The following is a 27,819-nucleotide window of genomic DNA, read 5'->3' as shown; positions in this document are numbered from 1 at the left end:
AGCTGGGCCACCTAGATGTAGAGAACTCATGTCCGATTTTCCCTTAAAGACACATTTGAAAAAACTTATTTCGTCCTTCAAAAAAAAAAAGAGAAAATTTTTTATAGGTGTCAACGGGAATGAAACCAAAATTCTACGTATTCTTTTTTTTTACCAAAATTCTACATGGGTTAGGACTAGACTAAAATGGCTAAAAATCAGACTTCCACCTAAAAAGCGTGTAATTTTTGCCAAACTATAATTTAGAAACAAAATTTGTTAAAATAGAGTGTCTTTTGCATTATCATATATTCATATCGTATATATGTGCTACTTAATTAGGGTGATTTGAATTCAAACACAGATAAAACTGTAACGAAAATAATAAAATAAAAGCCAAACTGATTTGAACTCACATTGAAAACATACTTAAACAGAACATAATATTGGGAGTAAAAAAATGGCCAGCGCTTTGGGGAAAGCTAAATAGTTTCTGGGGTGTGAAATTTTAAAGGGAATATGCAAAATTTTGAAAAGTTTCCGGGGAAACATATTTTATGGGGAATATGGTTCAAAATAAAAAACTCTCCCCCTCACCTCCCTCCACCTCATGTTCTCTCTCTCTTCTCCAATAGGTCGCCGGCCGGAAAATTTTTCCGGACGGCGACCATGAAATTTTTTTTTTCTCTCACATCTCTCTCTCTCTCTCTAAACTCCGGCGAAGGGGGTTTCCCTTCGCCGGAGTTTAGAGAGAGAGAGAGATGTGAGAGAATTTTTTTTTTTTTTTTTTTTCATGGTCGCCGGCCGGAAAATTTTCCGGCCGGCGACCTATCGGAGAAGAGAGAAGATGAAGTGGAGAGAGAAGATGAGGTGGAGGGAGAAAAGTGAGGTGGAGAGAGAGAGCTGAGGTGAGAAGCTATTTTGCTTTCCCCCTAAATAAAATTGTCAAACAAAATTGACCAATTTTTGACCAAGTCTTCACACCCCGGAAACTATTTAGCTTTCCCTAAAGCGCTGGCCAAAAAAATAGACTGGGTAGTGCAAGGAAGGGGACTCAACCCGATGTCACCGAAATGCCCAACAAATTAATTAGCCAATAAACCACTTCGTCAATATTGTAATTCAAAGATTAAATAAAGGAAAATTATAGAGTGACTTAGAAATTGGTACTTAGAGGATACCATGTTTCCTCATTTAGAAATAAAAGCGGTCCTCACCGTAGTCAAACTTTGAAAAAATCTTGTCTTTTAGGAAATTTCACATCATTATGTCACCCTCTGAGTCATCCTCAAAGTTATTCTAGCATCTCCCTTAAATAAAAAGTTCTAAGCATTTGTAGCACTCCCTTGAAAACGTCAACTCCAATCGTGGGTTTTTTCTTCTTAAACCTCATCATTGTAAGAACAACTGCAAGATAATCGAATCGGTAAGCAGATCGAAGTAACTCTAAGTTCTTAGAAGCCAAGGCAGAAACGAAACTAAAATTTATCACTGAAGCGTCTCTTAGTTACCGGCTTCTTGTGAGCGAATGTATCGAAATAAAATTTTCAATGACAACTCCTGAAACCACTCTCTCACTGACGCCTCCACGAGGACGACATCACAAACATACTACATTCATGCACATAAATGATTAGGAGAATATTACTTATTCTTATTCCCCAAATATGTAAAAAGAGTGTAACAACATATCAAAAGGAAGGAAAAGATATTGTGTTTCTTATGTGTCATAGGGTTAGACCACTTCCAAACCCATGTAAACTAGGGAAACGATAGAGTGACATAAAATTTGGTACTTAGAAGATGACATGTTTCCTCATTTGTAAACAAAAGCGGTCTCCACGGTAGTCAAATTTGAAAAAACTTTGTCTTTTAGTGTACTCCACGTCATTATGTCATCCTCTAAGTCACCCTCCAAGTCATTATAGCATCTGTCTAAATTATAGGCATAATGCAAATCTTAGTGGCCCAAGTCCCATCTAAATTCTTATAAATCTTATATAGGAAGCTCAAGCCAAATAAGAACTTGATGGCCTTTTCCTATAGAAGAAAATTTGCCCCTTTTTCTATAGAAATAATAACAGAGTTTGAATTTTTGAAGTCTAATCGAATAATTTCGTCTTCAAATCTCAAATTTTCCGAACAATCCCCTTTTTAAGTGAGTCACTTTTGGCGAAGACATAAAGCGCAAGCCGCCTTGGTCTTGAATTGATGAATTCAATACTCTCTTTAATCTTTTTTAACTGCAAAATATCCGAAGAAAGGCAATGACATTTAATAATTACTTAAATATCTATCATATGCATGGGACGGAATATATCTTCGGTCAATATTCGAGATTCCAGAAGCAGGTCCAATCAGCTATGTGTAAGGAAATCTTTTTAAGTCAACCACATAATTTATATAGTCAACATTCCAAGGCACTAAAGAGGTAGACTTTCGCATATATTGTTGCTGAGAATAAGGCGTCTTCTCTTCAGACCTATCACTTTTTTGCTCTTCTTCATGATTGATTAGCTACTAACCTAGGTTGACTCTAAAGCTTTTAAAAAAATTTACATATTCAGTGTCCTCTCCTTTTTATTAGAAAATTGGAGTTCATTGTTCTTTCTGCTTTGCAGCTTCAAATTGATCGAAGTCGACTTCACATAATTATGACATGCAAGAAGGAAGTTAGAAAACAAGAACGAAACATGGATTGTGGGTGTTTCGTGCATGAATAAAGCTTGGTGAAGAATGTTATTCGTATCTTCATAAGTTTTCCTAATAACGATGGAAGTTGTTCCTATTGATAAAGCTTATTCCATTAAATTCTTTAGAATTAACCCTTAAAAGAGTAAGAAAATGAAATCATTTCACATTTATATAGCAATTTAGAAGTTCAATTTCCCTCATTGAAAATGAAACAACTCAAAACTTTTCATACATATTGAAATTTTGAATGCAACAAAAAAATCCAAACTGAATGAAGAAATTAGCATACAAAATGGCAATTTCACAAAAAGTAAAGCAAGATCAAATAGAAATTATGGTAGGTCTGAAATTGTTGAAGGCAAGATACCCTCATTAGGGCTTGTCACTTGTATTTATAGAAGTATCATGTACATGAATTACAATAATGGACATTGAGGACATAGACAATTACAAGTGTATATAAATGTGTGTTTTCACCCCCCCTCAAGCCGAACGTCGGGTCCCAAGTGAGAGCTTGAAACATAATTCTTGAAATTTTGTCGTTGAAAGACCCTTAGTAAAGATATCCGCTAGTTGAGACTCACTTGGTAGGTATTGCACACGTAATTTACCATCATTTACTTGTTCACGTACAAAGTGAAAATCAATAGCCGAATGACGAGTCTTCGAGTGTAAGATGGGATTTACCGCCAAGTATGTTGTGCTCAAATTGTCGCAATAATTAATTGGTGAATTAGAAGACACATAACCCAATTCACCCAACAAATTCTTTAACCAAATGATGTCAGCAGCCGTATGAGCCACGGCTCGATACTCAGCCTCGGTCGATGACCGAGCCACGGTTGGCTGAGTCTTTGAAGTCCACATTATTAAGTTTGGGCCAAGGAATATACATGAGCCGGTTACGGATCTTCTGTCATCGGGTGACCCGGCCCAATCCGCATCAGAGAAACCTAACAATGGCAGAGATGAAGATGATCGAAGTATGATACCGGTTGTAATTGATCCTTTGAGAAATCGAAGGATTCGTTTAGCTGCTTTCCAATGAATAGTGGTGGGTTCATGCATAAATTTAGACACCTGATTGACTGAGTATGCAATGTCCGGCCGAGTTAGTGTTAGGTATTGTAATGCTCCGACGAGACTTCGATACTCTTGTGGATTCGACAGAGGTTCACCATCAAGCTTAGATAACTTCTTACCAGTGATAGAGGGGGTAGACACAGGCTTTGAATGTAATAATCCAAATTTAGTTATCAAATCAGTTGTGTATTTTTGCTGAGTAAGAAGAAGAGAGGAGGATTCTCTAATGGCCTCCATACCCAAAAAGTAACTTAATGATCCCAAATCAGTAATATCAAATTGGGATTTTAATTTTGAAATTAGAGACTGTAAATTTGCAGATGAAGAACTGGTGACAATTATGTCATCCACATAGAGTAATAAAATGGTAATACCTGAAGAGGATCGAATGATGAACATTGAGGGATCTGAAATCGATTGATTGAACCCTAACTCAAACAAAAACGAACTGAACCGATGATGCCAAGCCCTTGGGGCTTGCTTAAGACCATAAATCGCCTTTTGGAGTTGACAAACGTAATCAGGATGATGTTGATCTTCAAAACCTTTGGGCTGAGACATAAACACAGTTTCTTGAAGATCACCATTCAAGAAAGCACTCTTAACATCCAATTGACGAATTTCCCAATTTCCAGTAACAGCAAAAGAAAGGATTGTTCGAATTGTGGCCGGACGAACAACTGGACTGAAGGTTTCGGTGTAATCAATTCCTTGCTGTTGAGTAAACCCACGGGCAACAAGTCGAGAATTATGACGAGCTATTGATCCATCCGAATTTTGTTTGACTCGAAAAACCCACTTGCAGTCAACCAAATTCATATTCGATTTCTTGGGAACCAATTTCCATGTTTTGTTTTTATGCAAAGCATTAATTTCTTCTGCCATTGCTGCACGCCAATGTTCATGCTTGGACGCCTGAAGGAACGTTGAGGGTTCCTCAAGCAATGATGAATTTTCTAAAAGAAGAAATTTGGACAAACTGTCTGTAAAAAGGACTTTTGCCTTTCTCGTACCATCACGACTGCGAGTTATCATGTGATGCTTGGAGGAAGTAACAGTGATGTCGGTGGTTGAGGAAGGTGGTGGTAAAGAATTTGCAGTGGAGAGAGAGAGAGGTGCAGAGTTGTGGTCCTCTGAATTAGGGTTTTGAGACGAAGGTGAATCAGAGGAGTGGGAGGCAGGAGACGACAGTCGTTGGACCACAGAGACAGGTGGAAGAGACATAGGAGATGGAGCAGACGAATGATCAGGATTTGATAATTGTTGGACCACACGAACAGATGTATGGTTGATAGGTTGCGTGAGAGATGAACGGCCACGATTAGAAGAAGGAACTATTTGATGTTGAGGAGATGAGATGGACGATGGGATGGACCCATCTGATGTGGGAAGGACAAGGTGGACAGAGTTAGGGGGTACAGCTCGATTTGAGACCGTTGGAGTATTGGAATTTGAAATAACAGTCCAATTTAGGGTTACTGGAGGAGAAGAAGACGAACAAATTGGGGATTTTTGATTTTGAAGAGAAAATGGGAAAATTGACTCATCAAAAATCACATTTCGAGAAATATAAACCCTATTAGAAGATTCATCTAAGCAACGATAGCCTTTATGATCCGGACTGTAACCTATGAAGATGCAAGGCTTCGTTTTCCATTCAAGCTTAGAAGATCGATAGGGAGTGAGAAGAGGGTAGCAACGACAACCGAACACACGAAGAAACGAGTAATTTGGTTGTTTCCCTGTTAGTTTTTGATATGGGGATATGTTATTGAGAGTACGAGAAGGGAGTCTGTTAATGGTGTAAATAGCAGTCGAGAATGTATCAGGCCAAAGAGAAGGAGGAACAGAGGCTTGGTTAATCAAACAGAGAGAGGTTTCTACCAGATGACGAATCTTTCTCTCAGCCACCCCATTTTGTTGGGGTGTATGAGGACAAGATTTCTGTGAATAATGCCATGAGTATGAAGGAAAGAAGAAAAGGAATTGCTAATGAATTCTCCTCCACCATCTGTTTGAAAGATTTTAATAGGTTTAGAAAACTGCTTTTCAACCATGGCTTTGAAGTTCTTAAAGTGAAATTCAACTTCGGATTTGTTTTTGAGAAAATACAACCATGTAAATCTTGAATAGTCATCCACAAGAAGAAGAACATAACGAAAATTAGAGATAGAAGAAACAGGAGAGGGTCCCCACAAGTCAGCATGTATTAACTCATTTGGAGAGGAAGAAAGATGAGTAACAGTACCAAAAGGGAATTGATGATGTTTTCCATTAATACAACTAACACATTTAGTTTTTGACATTGAAGAAGTTGTTAATGGTAACAATTGATTTCTAACTAAGAAATTTAAAATCTGCAAATGAGGATGACCCAGACGAGTATGCCATGTATCTGCAGATGTTCGAACACCAGGAGAGAGTGATTGAGCAAATAAAGTGAGAGGTGGAGTTGACACTGGGGAGAGGCGAAACAATCCATCTCTAATCGTTCCTTGAAGAAGTATCCTCCCTGTGGGAAGATCCTGAATGACAAAACCATTTCGATGGAAGATGACAAGACAGTCAAAATCATGAAGAAGTTTAGAAACAGAGATTAAGTTCTTTTTGAAGGAGGGCACAATTAGGACATTTTTGAGAGTAATAGAAGAGGAGAGAGGAACATTACCCACGCCAGAGACTGAAGCAGTATGGCCATTGCCCACCATGACTTGATCAGGAGCTTGAGTATCATTTCTTGATGCAATAGAAACATTATCAGAGGCAATGTGAGATGTAGCACCAGAGTCTACATACCAATTTGGGTCTGAAGAGACAGAATCAATTCCCAAAGCAGCAAAGGAGTGAGATAGTTCTTGTTGTCGTTGGAGAGAGAAGCATTGTCTAGCAGTATGGCCTGGACGACCACAATATTGACATATGAGAACTGAACGATCAGGATGAGGACCAAGAACAGAGTGAGAGTTTGAATAGAAACGAGAAGAGCCCCCTCTGTTTGAATAAGAACCACGACCACCTCTGTGACCTCCTCTGTTTCTTTGAGAATAGGATCCCCGACCTCCTCTAGAGAAGTTATTCGAAAAACGAGGAGGGGGAGAGGACATTTGAGTGAAAAGTGCAGACGGTTGAGGAGTTGGAGGCTGAAGGAGCTGAAGACGACATTCATGAGTTAAGAGGTGAGCATGTAATTCAGAGGAGGTTGGTGGTGTGAGTCTGGTGGTCATTGAGGTAACAAAACCTTCATAAGAAGGACCAAGTCCAGAGAGAGTGATTAAAACCAGTTCATCATCAGCCACTGGATGACCAATGGCAGCTAGGGAGTCAGATAGGGTTTTTAGACGAAGGAGATACTCAGAAACAGAGAGTGATCCTTTCTTGGTTGTTTGGAGCTGAAGCTTGAGGTTCATAAGACGAGCTGAGTTGAGAGAAGAAAAGGTATGCTCAAGAGATTCCCAAACAGCTCGAGAAGAGGTAAGACCCAGTACCTGAAGAAGAATAGGTTCAGTGAGAGTTGCATTGATCCATGAGAGTAGCATTTGATCTACTCTATACCAGTAAACAAAGTCTGGATTAGGAGTTAGCTCAGAGGAGCCTTCAGCTGAAGCAGGGAGAAATTCATTTGGAGGAGGAAAGTTGTCATTAACAAACTTGTAGAGATCCTGGGAATGAAGAATAGGAAGAAGTTGGCTGCGCCAAAGAAGGTAGTTCGAAGCATCCAATCTAATGGAAATGAGATTGGAGATATTTGTTAGAGAAGGAAGAGTAGAAACAGAGTGAGTGAGAGAAGAAGAAGAAGGTTGAGGATTAGGAGATGAAATAGGTTGAGAGATTGGTGAAGAAGGGATTGAAGGAGTTGAAGGAGATGTCCTTCGACCAAGGTGACAATGCGAACAATTTGTCGGATAGGACAATTGATGTGGAAGATCATCAAGTCCGATTGATTTAGGGATCGTAGAGTTGTAGCTAGAGACCAACTACGATCGTCGAATTACGAAGTAATTCGCGGCTAACTTCGATCGGATCCTACAACGGGTTACACATAAGAGTGACAAATTGATCTAGGATATGACTAGTGGGAGTGAGATATAATCATGGGAGTGTCCCATAAACATATCTCATAGGCCTAAAAAGGAATTAGGCAAAGATAGTACAAAAAGGCCAAAAGCAGGGTTTTTGGGCCTAGGCCGATTCGGGCACTTTTAGGGCTCGGATTGGGCTGATTTTTGGAGGGACGTTTCCTTATGTTATGAACATTAAATCTGCCAATTTTGGCTGGGTTTGGACGTCATCTCCTTAGGGAATTGAGAAAATACCAATAGTTGCTATTTTCGACTATTTCCCTAAATCTTATTCTAAAGGGTGTTTTGGGAAACCTAAAAGGAGGTGGATTCTTATTAGGGTTCTATATAAACACTCTTAGGGCAGAGAATAAGGTGTGGAATTTCTCTCTAAGCTTTCTTACTCTACCACATCAAGTAGAGAGGAGAAAGTGAGCTAATTCCCATTAACTATCTATCTAGTCAAGCAAGAAGAAGGTCTTCTTATTATCCAACCACCATTGGTGTGCTAGCTATACAACAAGGTGGGAGATCAAATTGATTGCTCGTGTCCCAAGTAGAGGAGCTACACTTGAAGCTCTTGGTCTTCTTCAATCAATTCAACTAGTTTGAGGGAAAAGCGATTAAGGTAATCCACTATCTCCATTAGATTAATTACTAGTTTTGCATGTGATCCTGGGAATACTAGTGTAGACATTAGATGTCATATTTCCGCTATAAACACTAGTAGAAGGGTATAAAACCCTACAGTGGCGTCAGAGCCTCTTGCTATTAACTAGTTTTTGCTAAGAATCGAACTAGTTCATATTAGATATAATTGATAGTTTGATAAATTGAGTTTATAAAAATATTTTAAAAGTGTTTTAAAACTATTTAAACTCACAATTTGATAATATTGAATGGGATTCAATGAATTTCAAATTAAGAATCAAATTGATGATTAAAAGTGTTTTAAAACTCAATTAGATTGAATTTCGGACTAATCCATGCTTGATTAAGTTGATAGTTATGTTTAAAAGAGTTTTAAACATAAGAAATTGATTGATTTTGAATGGGATTCAAGAATTTTTCAAATAGATTTCAAAATTGTTCTTTGAAAAAGTTTTCAAAAACCTAGACTTTGATCCAAAATTGGTTTGATTAAGAGTTGTTTTCAAGTTTTGGAAACTTTTGAAAAACAAAGATTTTTGGAATTTTAGAAGTGTTCTAAAAAGAAGTGTTTTGAGTTTTGGGAAACTCTCAAAACAAAATTTGGAAATTTTAAAAGTTTCTACAAGTTTTGTAAAAATTTTAGAAGTGTTCTAAAAGATTTCAAAATTTTAAGAAAAGTTTTAAATTTGGAAAATAGCAACTTAGAGTTGCAAAAGAAAAAAAAAAAAAATTTTTGGAAACTAGGGTTTTGAAAAACCCTAGTGTCCGGCCAGGAAGCTTCCTGGCCGGACCGGGAGCTCCTGGATGCGTCCTCTGGACGCATCCAGAGCAGCTGCTGAGACGCGTCTAGGACGCGACCAGCAGCTGCGACAGAAGCTTCTGGACGCGTCTTGAAGACGCGTCCAGAGCAGCTGTTGGGACGCGTCTTGGAGACGCGACCAGCAGCTGCGGAGGGAGCTTCCTGGACGCGTCTAGGACGCGTCCAGAGCACTCGACCAGACGCGTCTTGGAGACGCGTCTGGGAGGTTCTGGGTGTCTCGGACTAGTCCGAGACACCTAGTGCTGGTCCGGTCCAGCACCAGACACGTCTAGGACGCGTCTGGTACATGGACTAGCGTCCTGGCTCCGGCCAGGACGAGACCAGGCCTTGATAGGCTTCGGCCAGGACATGCCGGCCTATGGGCCGTGCTATGTCCGGACCTTGTCCGAGCCCTTTTCTGGGCTTGGGCCGGGACTTGTCTAGGACTTGTCCCGGGCTTTTTCGAGGCTTTTCGGACCACAAAAAGGAACCATCATTCGAGTGGGAGTTTTTGCCAAAATTTCTTCCGATTCCAACCAAATAATTCCAAAATCAATCCGGGCCATCCAGAAGGCCAAAACGGATTTCTCTTTAAATTGATTTATGAAATCATTAAGAATCGAACCAATGTTTTTCCGAAATTGACCCGGGCTTTCAAAACCCGAAACGGAGTTTTTCTTAAAGATGATTTTAGAAATCATAAAAGATAAAACCGGAACGCACCACTAGTTGAATTCTTCGAATTTAGACTTAAGGTCCGTAATGTGACATGTGATGTCAACAAAAGTATCTCCCAAGATAATCATGCATATATAATTCTTAGCCTTGATATATTATATGATTGCATGTGATGTGAATGCGGGAAACTAGTATGGCCATAGATTTATATCTTTATTCTTGTTTTAAGCACGGATGGGTGCATGCTTTGTAATTAATTTTAATTTCAAGTTTATACGATCTGCGAATCGTTAGAGTCTTGTAATTAGAGTTTAGGGTCAATGAGTCCATTGAAGAAAACTCAAGGATGGAATCCAAAGGCGAGTGGGAGAAATCAATGGAGGTTCAAGGATGGAGATCTAGACGAACCAAAAGGCGAAACAAGAAGAAAACCAAAGGAGATTAGATCTTCTAGGTTAGGGGCCATACTAGGATCCATGTCTGCTTGATTTACTTTCTCGCGCGCATTTACTTACTTATTTACGCTTTATGTCGTGGATGTTAGTTAGGCTAAATAGTTCACTATAACAAACGCCAGACTAGCGTAAAAGTCCCCAAAAGTAATCTTGAGTAATCGCCTATCCAGATTAAGACACTCGTTGCGCCCTTGTTCGAGGAAGGTGGGTCGGCCTTCGCAGAGTACCTCCTCTACCTTGGGACAATGCGGGTAGGTCTATAGAAGAGGCCTACACGTCTAAATGGTTCTACTCAACGAGATCAGCAAGAGAGTCTTGGATACTCGAGGCAAAAGGATAGATTAGTCATTCATTAATGAAATCTATCAACCAAGAGTCATAAGGTATGATCAGTGAAGTAGTTCACTCACCCGGAACGACGGAGTCAAAGGGTAGGGCCTTCGTCCGCTTTACTCCGAAGAACTGGGGTCTTGGAATCACTTATTCAATCGGGGACGATTTTTATTGAATAATGTGGGAAAACTAAGTTTTTCAAAATGATAACGAGTTTAAAACTTTGCCATTTCTTTTATGTAGATGACAAAAGATATTTTCAACTTCCGCTCACTTCTCGACAAGGAGAAGCTAAATGAGCACAACTTCCTTGACTGGGAGAGGAACCTGGGAATAGTTCTCAGGATGGAAGGAAAGCAACATGTACTAGAAACTCCAATTCCTGTATTGGATGATAATTCGACTAAAGAAGAGATAGATGAAGAAAGGAGTGTGCGGAAAAAGGCAGAGCCTGTAACTTGCTTAATGCTAGCAACCATGGAACCGACTCTGCAAGAGCAGTTCATAGACATGGATGCTTACTCCATGATGCGACAACTTCGGGAAATGTTCCAGAAACAGTCGAGATTGGAGAGGTTTGAAACCTCTAAAGCAATTATGGACATGCGCCTTGAAAAGGGAAAACCAGTTGGGCCTCATGTTCGTCAAATGATCAGGCTCATGGGCAAGCTGGCTAAACTAGGTTTCCCTTATAGCCAACAGACGGCTACCGACACTATCCTTCACTCCCTCCATAGTGGTTTTAATCAGTTTAAGATGAACTACAACATGAATGGATGGGATAAAACGTTGGAGGAACTTCATTCTATGCTTCTAACAGCCGAAAAGGACGTCGCTATAGTGGAGACTAAGAAGGACGTTCTTATGGTACAAAAGGACAAAGGGTTCAAGAAAGGTGGAAAACAGAAGAAGAAAACCGCGTCAAAAGGAAAAGGCAAACGAGTTGCCAAACCTAAAGACAAAGGTCCTCCTCCTGACACCAAATGTTTCTACTGTGATGGCAAAGGCCACTGGAAAAGAAACTGCCCTAAGTTCTTGGAGGACAAAAGGAATGGAACAGTGGCTTCCAATTCAGGTATAAACAGTTAACTTATCAAATACTGTAAAATTCCCAAACCTAGGTATATGATACCTAAAATTGCCCTATCATTGTGAATGTACAGGCGCAGCTGGGAACTGAGTATTTGGCTAAAGAAGACAAGATCCAAGAGGGAGCAGAAGCCTCGACTGCTAAGGATGCTGAAAGGGATCGAAGTCTACTTTAGGCACTATTCTAGATTAATAGTTTTTCTAGTTTTTTAACATCATCTCTGTACTAAGTATTACGGAGAATCAATAAAGAACTTTATTTCTAAATTGGGATGTTAATAAGTGCTAGATTTAACAAACTATACCAAAAGATTCTAAACTTGGTCAAAAACCTATAAGATAGGTTCATCGGAAAGGGATGAGGACAACAGGTCCACTATAACCAAAACATGAATCAAACTGACAAGAAAGAAAGTCTTGAGTCAGAAACAGAAATTGATCTTCAAACGTACTTCTAACCTATCCATATTTGGAGTGTCCAAAAGGATTAAGATGAAGAACACGAATCAAACTCTATCCTCCAAAATCCATTAGTCTAGACATAGCTTCTCACAAAACTACCAAAGTCCGTCTAAGCTTGTAAAGGCATTACAAAATTAGCTAAAGTCTGACGCAATTTCTTTAGAAGAAATTTGGGCTTTTTCCACAAGCAATCAAGAGAACAAAGTGTTTGTTGCTCATGATAGTATTCTTCTAATAATTAGCGCACCTAGTAATCTGGGAGAAAAACACTAATTATTACAAGAATAAGTGGGAGAAAAGTACAAGTCGATTTAATTCGATCATGAGAAAAATCATGGAGTTTCATGAAGAACAATCATGAAACTTGTACAAGACGATTAAATTCGACCAAGAGCAACAAACTGCGACTCCTTGGAAAAGGAAAGGTTAAAGATATGATCTTGTAAACCCACCGCACAAAAGCGAATGTCATTCGCAGGAGAACTCTCAAAGCGAGTGAAAGTGTCTCTAAAGGAATATCTCAAAGTAGTTGAGATAACTCCAAATTGTTGTTCAAAAGCCCTGAAAGGTCAAAATAAAATCTTAAAGACTCAGAAAATAAAGGTTATTTCTGAAGAGATAAAAGACCTGCGCAGAAACGGAAACTGACTCTAGATTTTGGCTAGAAGCCAAAATCATCGTGGAATCCATATCTCGTCAAGACATGAAGCTTGATAATTTAAGTCAACAGAAGACCTAAATTGGTTTTCCAAAATAGAAAACTGAGAAGGATGGAAACATTCATGTTTCCCGAAACGAGACAAGAAGAATAAAGATTCTTCCAATCAAGTTATGTCCACAAGCATGCTTAAGAAATCTATCGACGGATTAAAAGCACGCAAGAGTTAGAATCTTCGATTCAAAAGGCAATCAAAGAAGTTTGATTCCTGAGGAATGAAGAAAATCTTGAATCACGAAATTTCAAGAAGGTAAGTGGGAGTAAACAAACCTTCCGGGTCCGTATGCAGAGTACATACAAAAGATTGAGTACGACATAAGGTGTTGTATAACAGTAACGAACTGACTCAATAAAGGACCACACACAAAAGGATAAAATGCCATTTTGGGCATCTGAAGATCTATAAGCATAGATCAAAAGGATGATAGGATTAGAGAGACTCAGTACGCTGAGATGCTTGAGATCCGAAACAGAAAATCTAAGACTCGGAAAGTCTAAGAGAATTTCGACCCAAAAACTCATGACAGAGGGCGTTGCAAAAATCGGAGTCTGAAAAGACACCGATGAGCTAGCACGCATGAGAGAGACATTTATGTTCGAAAACATAAAGTCAATCATGTTGGACATGATTAGCATTTAAACATCCGAATTCGGATTGGAAAACCGAAACACTACTTAGTACATCCTAGAAGGCTAAAGGATGAAGTAGTACAAAATTGAACATGTCATCGTAGCAAACTTTCAGACATGGAAGGAAAGTAGGCTAAAAGTGTTTAAGCCGGGAACTGTTGCAAATACTACATAAAGAATTAAAAGCCTTAACTCTAGTAAAAGTTATTAGAAATTATCAAGGTTGAAGATAACCGTCTTCAAATTAATTGATAATTAGCAAAGTTTAAAACCGACTACCACGGTAGTCAAACTGAACTGTCACCTAAGACATAGTATGAGATTCATACACAGTCTAAGGCATGAGGTATAATTTTAAACCTCGACGAGTAAAACTGAGTGGGTAAAAAGAGTTTTACGGAAGAGGCTCAGATTTACAACTCTCGTTATCAGAAATAATAGAGTTATTTCACAAGTCGTCTAAATTTGGTTTAGTATTTAAACGACAGTCCATTGATGATAAAACATTCCGAATAGGTTTGTCAGATACGTGATCTGATGAATGAAACCCTATTAAGTGAACTTGGAATATTTATTATCAAATCCCTGGTCCAGGTCATTGCATGGACAACGATGACTCACGAAGACTAGCACGGGAGTCGATGGGATAGCGCAGTTTCATGGGCTATAGGAATAGTATATTCTATTCGACTACGTGGGTGTGTAAAAGGTTTATACACTGGATAACCCTCAAATGAGAAGTACATCACTCGTGATGAACGTCAATACTTCTCATAAAGACAATTGGAGAGATTCCTCAAAACATGAGTGCTCCACTCATCTTATGTAAGGAATGCCCGACTTTGGTTCCGTTAAACGCCGCGCCGTAAAAGGAGGTTATAAAGGCGGACACTGGGAAGGACAGGATAGACATGAAGTTAAGTGGGAGCGCAAGAATGGATTGTGTCACCCTAATCACATTAGGTACAAAGTGTCTCAAGGCCACTTGATGAGTAGCAACTGAAAATGCGTGGCCGCGCTCAAACGGATTAAAAGTTAATCGTTTGTCTTTTACAGTTGTACTCGGATATCAAGAAAGTCTGAATGACGTGACGTATCAGATGGGATACTAAATTGACACGGGAATCGAGGCATTGCACTTGTTCTAAGTCCAAGTGGGAGTCTGAAGGAGTTGAAGGAGATGTCCTTCGACCAAGGTGACAATGCGAACAATTTGTCGGATAGGACAATTGATGTGGAAGATCATCAAGTCCGATTGATTTAGGGATCGTAGAGTTGTAGCTAGAGACCAACTACGATCGTCGAATTACGAAGTAATTCGCGGCTAACTTCGATCGGATCCTACAACGGGTTACACATAAGAGTGACAAATTGATCTAGGATATGACTAGTGGGAGTGAGATATAATCATGGGAGTGTCCCATAAACATATCTCATAGGCCTAAAAAGGAATTAGGCAAAGATAGTACAAAAAGGCCAAAAGCAGGGTTTTTGGGCCTAGGCCGATTCGGGCACTTTTAGGGCTCGGATTGGGCTGATTTTTGGAGGGACGTTTCCTTATGTTATGAACATTAAATCTGCCAATTTTGGCTGGGTTTGGACGTCATCTCCTTAGGGAATTGAGAAAATACCAATAGTTGCTATTTTCGACTATTTCCCTAAATCTTATTCTAAAGGGTGTTTTGGGAAACCTAAAAGGAGGTGGATTCTTATTAGGGTTCTATATAAACACTCTTAGGGCAGAGAATAAGGTGTGGAATTTCTCTCTAAGCTTTCTTACTCTACCACATCAAGTAGAGAGGAGAAAGTGAGCTAATTCCCATTAACTATCTATCTAGTCAAGCAAGAAGAAGGTCTTCTTATTATCCAACCACCATTGGTGTGCTAGCTATACAACAAGGTGGGAGATCAAATTGATTGCTCGTGTCCCAAGTAGAGGAGCTACACTTGAAGCTCTTGGTCTTCTTCAATCAATTCAACTAGTTTGAGGGAAAAGCGATTAAGGTAATCCACTATCTCCATTAGATTAATTACTAGTTTTGCATGTGATCCTGGGAATACTAGTGTAGACATTAGATGTCATATTTCCGCTATAAACACTAGTAGAAGGGTATAAAACCCTACAGGGATTTGATCTGCCATTGAAGAGAGGAGAAAAGAATGAAGAAGATGAAGAAGATGAAGAAGATGAAAAAGAGAGAAGAAGACGTTGAAAACTAGGGTGGGAGGGAGGGAAAACTTTTTAGAACTTTTTAGAAGTTGTTGGCTAGCTCTGATACCATGAAATTGTTGAAGGCAAGATACCCTCATTAGGGCTTGTCACTTGTATTTATAGAAGTATCATGTACATGAATTACAATAATGGACATTGAGGACATAGACAATTACAAGTGTATATAAATGTGTGTTTTCAAGGTCAACTCATCAAGTAATCAAGCTCTTTTCTTCCTACCCATTTGGGGTCTTGTGGTATTACTAACTGATGAATGTGGAATAAGACCATTCAGAATTGCAATTAGAGCAAAACCCATGAAAGGTGCATAAATACTAACAAGCTTAGTTGAACCCTTTGGAGATTTGATTATTTCTGATAGAATTGCGACCTGAATTAACAATATCATCAAACAATAGTCCATATAAGTTTGATGGTCAAAGATCTAAAAAAAGGATTAGTGGGTCTTCTGGGTAGGACCTGAATTGAAAGTAGAAGGGGGGAAACATGAAGAATAATTGAACTAAAATTAGGTAGAAGTATAATAACATACCATGCCAGTAGCAGTAGAGACGCCATAGATCAAACAGGTAGTTTTGACCCAAGATTTGTTATTGAGAATACCGTGGAGATTGGCAATGCATAAAGGCCATTGGACGAGGAATTGAACCCAAACGAGTCCAACGAAGAAATGGGGTTTCTCAAGTACTAAATAATCGTTGTTTCCATGGGCGTAATCAGATTTGAGATCAAGGAGCAATTTGGAGAAGAAGGTAAGTGGTAAAATGGTTTGTCCGTCAAAGAGTGGAGCTACAATGGTGATGAATAAGAAGTAGATGAATAGTAAGCCATTGATGAATTTCTGTAGGAACATTTTGACTTTGAGTGCTTATGGAGATGATGTTGGGGAAGAGGGTGTTGCTTTATGATTGAAGAGGGAAATGTAGATCAAGATCCTCTTCTTTGGAGTCAAACTTCACAGGTGGTATGACAATATAAGTGATTATAACTTGTAAAGAAGTAGATTTCCACCTCTTGGTTAATACTTAATTACTGTTATTAGGACATTGCCATAGAATATGTAACCTGTCCTGTCGGCACATTCGGTCAAACACATTTTTGGTAATAGGTGTAAATTGAAGCGCCGTATATAATAAGACCAGATAATGTGTCTTTTTCACGAAGAAAACTAGTTGTTTACGCCAAGGCCGCGGCTTTGGGGAATAAAGAAAATTCTCCGGGGAATAAAGACTTTTCTTAAAACTAGTCAAATAAGATTGACTTTTTATGTTTTTTTTTTATTGCTAAGGGGCTTCTAATTTTAGAAGATGCTATAAAAAAGGCTCCTCCATCTCATCACCTCTCTCTGCCACTTCATCTTCTCGACACCTCATCATCTTCTCCGGCGAAAGTCGCCGGCCGGCCAATTTTCCGGCCGGCGACAAACATAAATTTTTTTAAAATTTTATTTTCTCTCCTCTCTCTCTCTCTAGAACGGATCTAGAGAGAGAGAGAGAAGGTCTATTCTCACGAAGTTCATTTTTTTTGATGTATTGAACAAAAAAGTGTGTAGAGAGAGAAAAAACCAGCAAGCTTAGGGACAGATCTCCAACTACCATGACCATATTTTTTGATGTATTGAACAAGAAGTTCATCTTCATCAGGAGTCCATGGACCTTTCTTTTGTCCTTGCTTATCACAGCAAGGAGCTCTACCCATTTCCTTCTTCTTCTTCTTTACCCTTCTTCTTAAATCTAGAGAGAGAAAGCAAAGAAAGAGATGTAAAAGGGTAGTAGAGAGAGAAAAAGATCGAAACTTTAAGACAGAGTTGTTTATAACAGAGATAGACAAATAAAGGGTAGTAACAGAAGAAGAAGTATCATCATAATTAAAAACAATTCTCTCTCTCAGGATAAATCGAATTTTAGAGAGCTTTATAAATGAAGGGTTTTTGAGCTTTTACATTGAAAACACACAAAATCCCAAGTATTAAACTAGAGAGAGAAAATGCACTAGTAGTAATGAAGGATAAAAACAGAGATTGAAGAAGAGGAGAAATTTGAAGCATTTAATGTTAATGGGGTTCTTATGAAAATGTCAGGTAGGGTGAGAAGTTTTAGAGAAAGAAAGAAGAAGACGAATTTAATGCTTAGGACAGAAAAGTAATAAAAAAGGGTTCTTTGAAATCTTCTCGATTTGATGATAATGAAAATGGCGGATTAGCATTCAATCTTCTCTGATTTATTACTCTTCATTTAATTCTCCCTCACCATTTTGCCGAAATTAGGGTTAGGGTTTTTACTAGAGTAGATTTTGACTGCAAGCTCTGTGTTTCCATTTCGATGATGATATTGATTCGTTGAAAACCATTTCACCTTTTTCTTACTCCTTTCTATGAGAACAGACCTTCTCTCTCTCTAGATCTGTTCTAGAGAGAGAGAAAAGAAAAAAAAAATTAGAGAGAGAAAGTATATATTTTTTTTATGTTTGAAGGTCGCCGGCCGGAAAATTTGCCGGCCGGCGACTTTCGCCGGAGAAGATGATGAGGTGTCGAAAAGATGAAGTGGCAGAGAGAACAGATGAGATGGAGGAGCATTTTCAAAAAAATGTATTCTGTATTCCCCATAAAAATTTATTCCCTGGAGAATTTTCAAAAAAATCTGGATTCCCTCGAGAATTTATTCCCCGGAGAATTTTCTTTATTCCCCAAAGCCGCGGCCTTTTCAATAAGAAAAAAAAAAAACTAGGGTACTCATTTAGATGCCACTGCATATTTTCTTTGTTGTTGAAATAATGCCACTGCATATACTTTCAACAAAAAAATGCCACTGCATATTAAAACTGAAACAACATACTTTTGCTATTCAGAACTTCAGGAGCACCCCTACTTTGGGCCCAAGTTTTTGTGTTCCAAGTATTTTTCACATATTAAACATGTATGTCGGCACACTTTGTTGTCTTTCAGCACAATCTTTATGGGCCTAACAGACATTTTACTTACCCCGTCCTTGTCTCCTTCACTCTTTCTTTTGTTCATTCTCCTTTCTCTTCCTCACTCTTATTTATGCTTAAACTAAAAGATTTCGTATTTATAAACTAAAAGATTTCGTATTTATCTTTCATTGGTCAAGGTAGTTTTCTCTCTACATGACCCGACTAATGAGAGTCGGCCACATCTGACTTCGGGTTGTGACATCCCCAAATTTCGAGACAAACAACATATTTAATAGAATTTTGTTTTGCATGAAACAAAATTATTACTACTAATTGATGGACGTACATTCACAAAAGATGTCTCCTTAGATTTCATGAGTAGAGGTAGAAGTGGATGCTTCGATCTCAAGGACTTAGGAAGTTCCTCATCCATGGCTCAATCTATTTCCTGCCCAAGTCTCTGATCTTAGACTTCAACAATGGTGTCTTCTATGGCATTATCCTTGAATATAACAAAACTGATGGTTTGATCCTCGTTTCCCCAGCTAACCGAAACACGTAATTAATGATATTTTTCCGATTGATATTATAGATTAGTTTTTGTTTTTTTTTTTTTTTAAAAAGCAAAATTATATTAAATGGCCATAAGAGAAAGGGAAACAAAGCAAAATTGTCTAGATAAAGCTAATTACCCTTTTACAAAAATTGTAATAATAAGTGTAAATAACAAGTAAGAATACATAAAACAAATAATACGTTGATATTTGCATAATTTGTGGGTGGGATGAGTTGATGAGAGGATGCTAGGAATAATATATACTTGGATAACCATTAGCCACCGAATTCGACTAATTCCACGTGAAAAGCTACCACTCACCAGAATGTGATTATGTTATGCTTGATACGACAGATAAGTTAGTAAAAAAGTCTTTAAGATAGTCAAATATTCTAATAAGAAACTATTTAATTAATATAAAATCCACACGACTAATTAAAAGAAAGAAAAAATTGATGGTTCAAACAGAGATAAGGTTAAACTCTAGGCTTTGAATGGAGAGTGGTGAGAATTTTCATTCACATAATCACATTCCATAGTTTTAGTTAGGTTTGTTTTTCACTTTATCTTCATTTTGCATATGAAGGAGTCAAAGTCAAGCCTACCTATCCACACTTTCTATCTTACCCCCCATCATCTTGGATTTTGGTTTTTTCTTTTCTTTCTTTATTGATGAACCTTCAATTCATAAAACAAAGAGTTATGGGCAAAGAAATAAATCCACAATATATCTATATATATCATCAAATTTTCATATTTCACATGTGGGTATTTGAATTTTGACAATATAAAATAATTAGGAAAATAAGAGGTGACCTAAGTTATGGGAAGAGAATGAGATAGAGGAACAAAACAAAATCATTCTTGTTATTGTATTGAAGGATGTTTATGATGTTAGGGTTATAAAGTTGTGGATAATCATCAATTTTTGTTTCAATTTGGATGATTCCTTCTTTATACCAGTATGACTCAATTTTATCCTTATTCTGTCCTCTACCTAATGGCTCACCATTTTCAACCAATGAACCACCTACTTTGATTTTTTTTTTTTAATAATTGACACCAATTGTCTTCCCTAATTTTAGGAATACCAATCCATGTAGCTTTTAGATTGTGACATTTAAGAATTATTATTACTATTTGTAATTTTGTTAGTATTATTATCTGCCAATTAAGAAGTAATTTGGTCAACAGTTGGTAGCCCAAGTGGTTCAAAGGGGTTGACATAGAACTCCAGAAATCCCTGGAGGTCCCAGGTTCGAATCTCAGAGAAGGTGAAATCTTTGGTTATTTGGATTGGGATTATTAGGGTATAAATAAGATAGTGTAGTTGGGCTTTAGGCTATTATCTAGTTGGGCTATAGGTCTGGTTACAATGTAATCGATTTCCCAAAAAAAAAAGTAATTTGTGATATTTTAGATTAAATTCTGAAACTTATGTAATGTGATTAAGAGCAAGCACATAAACGCATTCCTACCTACGATTAATTACATCATGAATTTTAATATTATCTTTCACTTAGGATTGCGACTCCTTCGTCATCGCCACGCAGACATGATTTTGTGGCATCGTCCTGCTAGATAAAAATGAGGTGGATTCCCCAAAAGAAACAAACTATACATATAATTAAGAGATATTATACTTTAATTGATTAAAGGATTAACTTAACTGGGGAGATGGTTATTATTCATTTGGCATGCTCCTTGATTGTCATGGGGAGTTTTAAGATTAAATCCCAAGCACTCGTACTCGAGCGACTATATCACCTTTTATCAAATGTTATATGATTGTTTTCGTTAATTTGCTAATAAAAAATATTGAAATTCAACGTGGACGATCAGATTGCACAAACGTGTGGATGGCTTGAGGGAAATTCTAGCGTCTATGTCGAATTTTGGATAGATAATAACCTATTTTTCAGGGCAGAGTATAGGGATTGTTCTTTTTCTTTTTTCTTTTTTCTTTTTTTGTTGAAAAAACCATTGTTGTTCTTTGTAGCATATAGTGACATTAGGACTAAAATTTAGTGATTTTGGAAGGGTAGTGGTTTATGGTGGTGGATATATATCAGGTCACTTTTGAGTAAGAGAAAGAATAAAGTGGCACGTGGGGTTTTTGGGTAGGTATAGAAGCAAATACTGGACTGACTCACTTGAGTGTAAGACTTTCTTACTTTCCTTTCACACTAATTTAGAAGAGTTCTATGATCCTTAGGCTTGACTAGCTATGCATCTTAACATGATGCTTACTGCTTGCATGCATGCCAATGGGTTGTTTCTACAAACTGTAATGTAGGATGGGGGTCTGCTAGAGAGACATACAAATTTAAAAAACTATCACTAGATCTCAAAATTTCAAAGCCGATATTTATCGATTTCTTTCGAAAATATATTTTTCAAAGTGAATACAGCTAACCAAATTTCACATTTTTTTAGTTCAGAATACTAAATCAAGTAATCAACCACTTCTACCATCTCTAAACTTTGAAAAAGAATTTTAGTAGATCCTATGAAATATATCAAGAGCATATCCCCTCCTAATATAAACATGAACAAGGGATATGCTCGATAGGATGTGGTTCGTGGATATAAATGGTTTATAATTCCATTTGTTGTACAAACTGCCAATATGGAAATTGTGACCCCGTTAGTCTCTGTCACTGAAAAGATAGGTAATGAGAATTTCTAATTTATAGTATTGTTCTGCAGTCGATGTGCCATATCCAGGGACGAAACCAGGATTAAAGATATAGGGGGGCCAATGTAATACGAACTCGGTTGTTTTATTTGACAATCTATTTACATTTTATATTTGTATTTCGCCTATGAAAATGGTCTTTATATATATAATCTAAAATAAATTAGTACCTTTTAACTATGATTTTGTTTAACATCATTTTGCTTTCATTACTGAGAACGTCTTCTAAATAAAGATTTTTGAGACAAAATCGACAAAATTGTTCGTAAATGAGTAACAATTTGCTTTTATTGTCCCGTCCATGTGAATGATTGGTCTCTAGGTTTTCAAAAAAAAAAAATGGTAATGTGTAATAAATTCAAGTTCCCTACTAAAAATATTTAACAAGACTAACTAATATCATTTATTTAAATTTGTAAGAGATTTTTTTTTTTTGAGAAATTTGTAAGAGAACTTGGATGGTATATATTCCAAACACTCTTAGAAAAGTGAAAACGAACACATATTGCAAAAAGAAAAAGAAATTGCCATTCTTAGGGATTGAACCTAGGCCAGGTAGGTGATAAACAAGTAGTTCTACCAGCGAGCCATTTACACTTTGCTGTTGTAACTTGCGTATTACTTGAACTAATACCGTAACCACAGTGACTTGGGGTTACAACGTGAACCACTACGGCTAGGTCGAGGGGGGCCATGGCCCCCTTTGGCCTAGCTGTAGTTCCGTCCCTGGCCATATCCCGAGTATACAAATATGTTTTACACGAGCTTAGGCGAGCTTGGTCCAATGGTCCATCAACCTCTTATATACCTTGGCTAACCCGGTCGTACCTTACTATGTCAACAAGGTGGGCACATCAGCCCAGCCCAAGGTTGCGGCCCATCTTAGCCCATTTTGTATGGACTCAGCCTGGTGCGAGGCCGGATAACCCCTACCTAGGTTACACCTTTGAAATGCCCTCGCTGAAACAAAAGAAAAGGCAAACTAAAATATAAGGGAGACTCCATGCATCACATCCTAAGTACCTCCTAAACTTATTTTGACAACCCTGATAAGACAATTTCAACGCTTTTTGGAAGGCTATGGGCTTCGAGTCATGTTAGCACATCTAATTCGGCCTCAGCCTTGCTCGTACTTTTAACCGATCTTGATTCTTTCTCTCACCTCTCACCATTCGCAGTTTATCTACAACTTCTTACTGGCTTTGTCTTCGTCAGCATCCCATGTTCCCAGGTGTTTCGTTACGATCTTTATAGATTGTGGTGGGGCATTCTTTCTCCTTCGAGAGAATACTGGTGGAGTACTCTGGAATCTTCGTGTTCCGCTCTTAAAAAATTACCTGGCTTCCTTGAAGTTATGTATTTCTTTTTCCATAGACTTCTACTGGTGTGGTTTGAACTATTTCAAGTTTTTAAGTGGTGGATTCGGTTGAACTTGAAGTTGTGTTTTGGCGGTTGCTCATCAATAGACTTATCTGTTTCTTTCGAGCGATCGTGGATTTAGTCTCAAGTTGGTTGGGAGACTGCTAGTTCTGAGAAGTTTTATGTGATACAACCGTGAAAGTTACAAGATGGAAGATGTGCTTAGAGTTTATTTTCTGTTGTTCACTCAATCACTCTGATATTGTAACTTTACTTCTGTCGATGTAAACTTTGTCTATAAATAATACGATGTTTACAGACTAAAAAACTTATTTTGGCAACCATGGAGAAGAGAGAAACTTCAACATTTGGGTAAAGTATATGGGTGTAGGCACTTGGCATTTTGTTATAAGCAGACGACTTTATTATAGCACTTGAAAAGCACTCGACTTTTCTAACAAGACGTTGTTGACCCTTATACATGACACATTCGAACATCAAATAACAGTTAGGGAGTATTTATATGAATCATAGAGGCTTTTCATTGCCCCAAATGAGTTGGGAAGGAATCTTATTAAATATTGTTAGATCTTGAGAAGAAGATGGAAGAAAAGATGTGGTTGCATATAATCTACATCAAATTAAGTGTTTATAGAATATCTAGGTCAATGTTAATTGATCCCAATCTAGTCTCTCCTTATAGCACAAAAATCGGTTGATTTTTGCATGGTCTAGAGCATTTGCACATAAGAAATGCTATTTCACCCGAAAGTAGAAGCTGACAACAGCTGAAATCTGATGTGGTCGACTGCTATTGATTCGAACGTTTTTCTCTCCGCATGCCCGAACTAATTGAAGCCGACCACATCGAATTTTGAGTTGTTATCGGCCCTCATTTCTGAAGCAGAATTCATATATCCAATGCATCCTTCAATTTCTCTCCAAGTACCCAATGATCATCATCTTCAAATTAAACCAAAAAAAAAAGTAGGTGTTTCTGGATGTGGTCGGCTCTTATTACCTAAGCTATTTAGACAGAGATATAGGCCAACCAGTGAAGATCAACCACATCTGGTCTGTTCAACAAATAATGGGGGATCAGGTTAGCGTGTTCCAAGCTCCATCACCATGGTGACATCTCAAGTGCTTAACTAACCAATAGGCGACGACAACGAAATATCAAAAGTTATTTCAGATAAAATTTAGACTTTGTCAACCATTTTATTTCTAAAAATTGACAATTCATTCAATGAAATTTTGAGAAAAGAAACACAAATACGGCAAACTATACACTACGTGAACGGTCAAGATCTTAATCTAATAAAACAATTAGATCTAGTTCGTCCATGTCTTTCTCACTCAAAAAGTTGTTTAAAGAGATGTGTGAATACATCATCATTTGTTTGATCACTTCTAATCCTAATTTTTTCACTACAAGACAAATATCACTCAACCATAAATTCCCCTCTCTTCCTTCAATCCCAAAAATTTCAATCCCCTCCTTCCCTTTCTATCTTCAAACTCTCTCTAATTAGAGTGACTAAGAATATACACTAATTATTGATTAGTGAAAGAGATTTTCGATTAATTCGGTCCACTAAGATGAAAAACCCTGAGTCCGAACTTCCACCAGGTTTTCGATTTCATCCCACTGACGAAGAACTTATCACCCATTACCTTCTCAATAAGACAGCCTCGACAAATATATCCCTACCCTATTCTTTATCTATCATCGCGGATGTTGATATCTATAAATTTGATCCGTGGCACTTACCAGGTTAGCTATTTAACTCAATTTTCGATTTTAATATAATTGAATACTTGTACCTTTATATATGCGAACTAATAATGAGGTGTCTTATGTGATTAATTTTTATATTAACAGCACACGCCGTATTTGGTGATAAAGAGTGGTACTTCTTTACCCCTAGGGATAGGAAATACCCGAAAGGAGCCAGGCCTAACCGATCTGCAGCTTCAGGATATTGGAAGGCAACTGGAACTGATAAACCAATATTTACGTCGCGAGGAGATCATCAAAACAAACCTATTGGGATCAAGAAGGCTCTTGTGTTTTACATGGGAAAACCTCCAAAGGGTCATAAATCTGATTGGATAATGCATGAATATCGCCTTTCGGAATGTTTCAACCATAAGCCACCAAAGCTTAATGACTCTTCCATGAGGGTATGATTTATTAGTAAGCTTACTTCAGCATAATAAGTTGCTAAAATTTAATGAGAAGACTCAAGAAGTACTAATTAAGATTTGAGACTTCTAGTTAGGAATAAATCAAGACTTGAACCGATTATTTGAAACTAATACATTTTTTTTCATGTTTTTCACAGTTAGACGAATGGGTTCTCTGCCGAATTTACAAGAAGTTCACCAATCATCAAACCATTTCTATTTCAGATCAAGAAGAACAAGAAGACCCTTTGATCAATGAATTACCTCAGCCTGTTTCATCAAACCTTATTAACCACAACACATCATTTACTAGTATACTCAAACCACAAAAATCTAGTTCATTCTCCGATTTATTCAACGTTGTCGATTACTCCTCGTTGTCTCATCTCTTATTGGATTACCCATTTGATCAAACGGGTTCGGATTTTAGTCCAATTCTCAATTATGGTGATCCAATAAACCAATCAATTACCACTAATAACTTCACCAAGAACAATAATACCAACTATTTGTTTCATGAAGAGATCCACCCTCAAATTGATTATCCTTCACAAGTTCAAGTCATGGAGAAAAACTCATTGAAAAGAAATTTAGATGATGAAGAAATATTAGTCTCAAATCCATCAAAGAGAATTATGGTGAATTCTTGCAACTTCACCAACAATAGTATTAATATTCAATTGGACCCACACAACCAAATTTTATTGAACCAACAATTCCTAATGGGTTCTAAAAATAACCTCCAATTCTGAAAAATCACCCGCGAACCGAACCGAACTGAACCAAACCAAACCAAACCACTAGATGGTAATGTATAGTCAATTTCAGATATAAAGTGCTAGCTAGGGACTAGAGAGATGAGCCTCATCCAAAGGGTGATGGATAATCTTAATTAAAAAACAATAAAATAGAAAGAAAGATCAATGAGAGCTTTTGTTTGTATTGCAATTTGCAAGTGAGATTGGCTTCTCAATTTGTAAATAATATATGTGGGGTTTGAAAAGGATAGTTTAGGGTTAATTTGAAGATGAATAGATGATAGTATTAGAATAAAAGATTCCATTATGAAGAGACAAAGAAGGGTATCCAATATATAAAAGAGAAGATGAAGAGGATAAATATCATGAATGCTACCAAACTCTTGTGGATAATCTATGGATTAATGTGTTGAACTCTTTGGTGATAGATTTTGTACAATAAGCTTGAATTGAATATACATGAATGATTTTCTTTGTTTTTCAATCCTTTGATGAAGTCAAAACATAATTCATCGTTAATAGGCGATCGAACTCAAAGAAAAAAAAAGTCATTTCCAATGGAAAGCCATACTTCAAATATTTAATGAAGACAGCTCCTTATTCTTTGAGTATCCTTTCAACTTCTGTTTTACTTGAATCTTTTTCCATAATCTAATTCTATTATATCCTACTAAAATGAACAACTAGAATATGATTTTTATTTTTTAGAGGGAATAACGATAATGATGACAAGATGCCAGATCACTAAAAGATATACACCCCCTCATAAACCATTCTCATTCAACACATTGCGATTATCGCCTCTTTTCTACACAAAAAATGCTAAACAGCTCAAAAAGATGGGTCAGCCACAAGCTGAAAGCCGAGGTGGTTGGCTCCCATTGGACGGGCCTAGTGAGAAAAACCACATCCAATGGCCAATGGCAGTCGGCCACGGCTTTCAGCCTGTAGTCAGCCCATTCATTCTTTTAGGCGTTTAGCACCTCTGTTTCTACATGAATCCCTCGTCCCTCAAAATTTAGTTGTAGAGGTGCCTATAAAACTTCCCAATCCCGAAAACGCGCTATCCCTAAGTTAAGTGTCATATAGAACTAGGTCCACCCAATACACCGGCCCCAAAACGAGGCCCAGATATTCTTGACCCTGAAAAGATAAAGTGAAGATGCAATTTGGGGTTTCTAATTATAGCTTTTATCTTCACTATTTTGCATATAGTACACAATCTGTCATATATTTTATCACTTTAAAACATCAACTCTAGACTTCTTGTGACCGTTTTTATTCTAATCGAAAGTCTTTCAATTGACAAATAGGACCTAAACATATTATTAGTAAATTATACACATTACTTATAACCTAATAATTCCTGTAACAAAGAATTAAGAATTACACTTATGCAACATTTTGCAGATGTAACACTCTACATATCTGATATCCTAAAACAACAGCAATCGATAAAAGAAATTGTGCTTGCATTAAGTTA

General features: G+C 37.5%; 3 protein-coding genes across 3 annotated transcripts; 2 read left to right on the top strand and 1 right to left on the bottom strand.

The window, feature by feature from the left end:
• The first annotated feature begins 8,191 nt into the window (after nucleotides 1-8,191).
• LOC147545453 (uncharacterized) lies at nucleotides 8,192-12,086 on the top strand. The gene is made up of 3 exons (XM_086638557.1): nucleotides 8,192-8,442; nucleotides 10,974-11,805; nucleotides 11,894-12,086. Exons 2-3 carry the CDS (start codon nucleotides 10,974-10,976, stop codon nucleotides 11,908-11,910), a joined length of 849 nt encoding a protein of 282 aa, XP_086494683.1. The 5' UTR covers nucleotides 8,192-8,442; the 3' UTR covers nucleotides 11,911-12,086.
• Nucleotides 12,087-16,061: 3,975 nt separating this feature from the next.
• LOC147545452 (uncharacterized) lies at nucleotides 16,062-16,797 on the bottom strand. Its single transcript, XM_086638554.1, has 2 exons — nucleotides 16,395-16,797; nucleotides 16,062-16,232 (listed from the first exon to the last, which is right to left on the bottom strand). Exons 1-2 carry the CDS (start codon nucleotides 16,713-16,715, stop codon nucleotides 16,062-16,064), a joined length of 492 nt encoding a protein of 163 aa, XP_086494680.1. The 5' UTR covers nucleotides 16,716-16,797.
• Nucleotides 16,798-24,882: 8,085 nt separating this feature from the next.
• LOC147545451 (NAC domain-containing protein 2-like) lies at nucleotides 24,883-26,820 on the top strand. The gene is made up of 3 exons (XM_086635152.1): nucleotides 24,883-25,165; nucleotides 25,274-25,575; nucleotides 25,737-26,820. Exons 1-3 carry the CDS (start codon nucleotides 24,991-24,993, stop codon nucleotides 26,328-26,330), a joined length of 1,071 nt encoding a protein of 356 aa, XP_086491278.1. The 5' UTR covers nucleotides 24,883-24,990; the 3' UTR covers nucleotides 26,331-26,820.
• Nucleotides 26,821-27,819: the final 999 nt, after the last annotated feature.

The sequence above is a fragment of the Eschscholzia californica genome, unplaced genomic scaffold (genome assembly GCF_041429995.1).
Source record: "Eschscholzia californica isolate CP2 unplaced genomic scaffold, dmEscCali1.0.p SCAF_4, whole genome shotgun sequence".
Classification (NCBI taxonomy): Eukaryota; Viridiplantae; Streptophyta; class Magnoliopsida; order Ranunculales; family Papaveraceae; genus Eschscholzia; species Eschscholzia californica.
The sequence above is the reverse complement of the archived record's forward strand: the minus strand, read 5'-3'. Positions and strand labels throughout refer to the sequence as shown.

Bases quoted from the DNA above. Each gene is read 5' to 3' on its own strand.
- LOC147545453 (XM_086638557.1), top strand. From the start codon at position 10,974: ATGACAAAAGATATTTTCAACTTCCGCTCACTTCTCGACAAGGAGAAG.
- LOC147545452 (XM_086638554.1), bottom strand. From the start codon at position 16,715: ATGTTCCTACAGAAATTCATCAATGGCTTACTATTCATCTACTTCTTA. The intron at 16,233-16,394 runs GTATGTTATTAT...TTGTTAATTCAG, and splicing joins TCTCTACTGCTACTGGCATG to GTCGCAATTCTATCAGAAAT.
- LOC147545451 (XM_086635152.1), top strand. From the start codon at position 24,991: ATGAAAAACCCTGAGTCCGAACTTCCACCAGGTTTTCGATTTCATCCC. The intron at 25,166-25,273 runs GTTAGCTATTTA...TTATATTAACAG, and splicing joins TGATCCGTGGCACTTACCAG to CACACGCCGTATTTGGTGAT. The intron at 25,576-25,736 runs GTATGATTTATT...TGTTTTTCACAG, and splicing joins TTAATGACTCTTCCATGAGG to TTAGACGAATGGGTTCTCTG.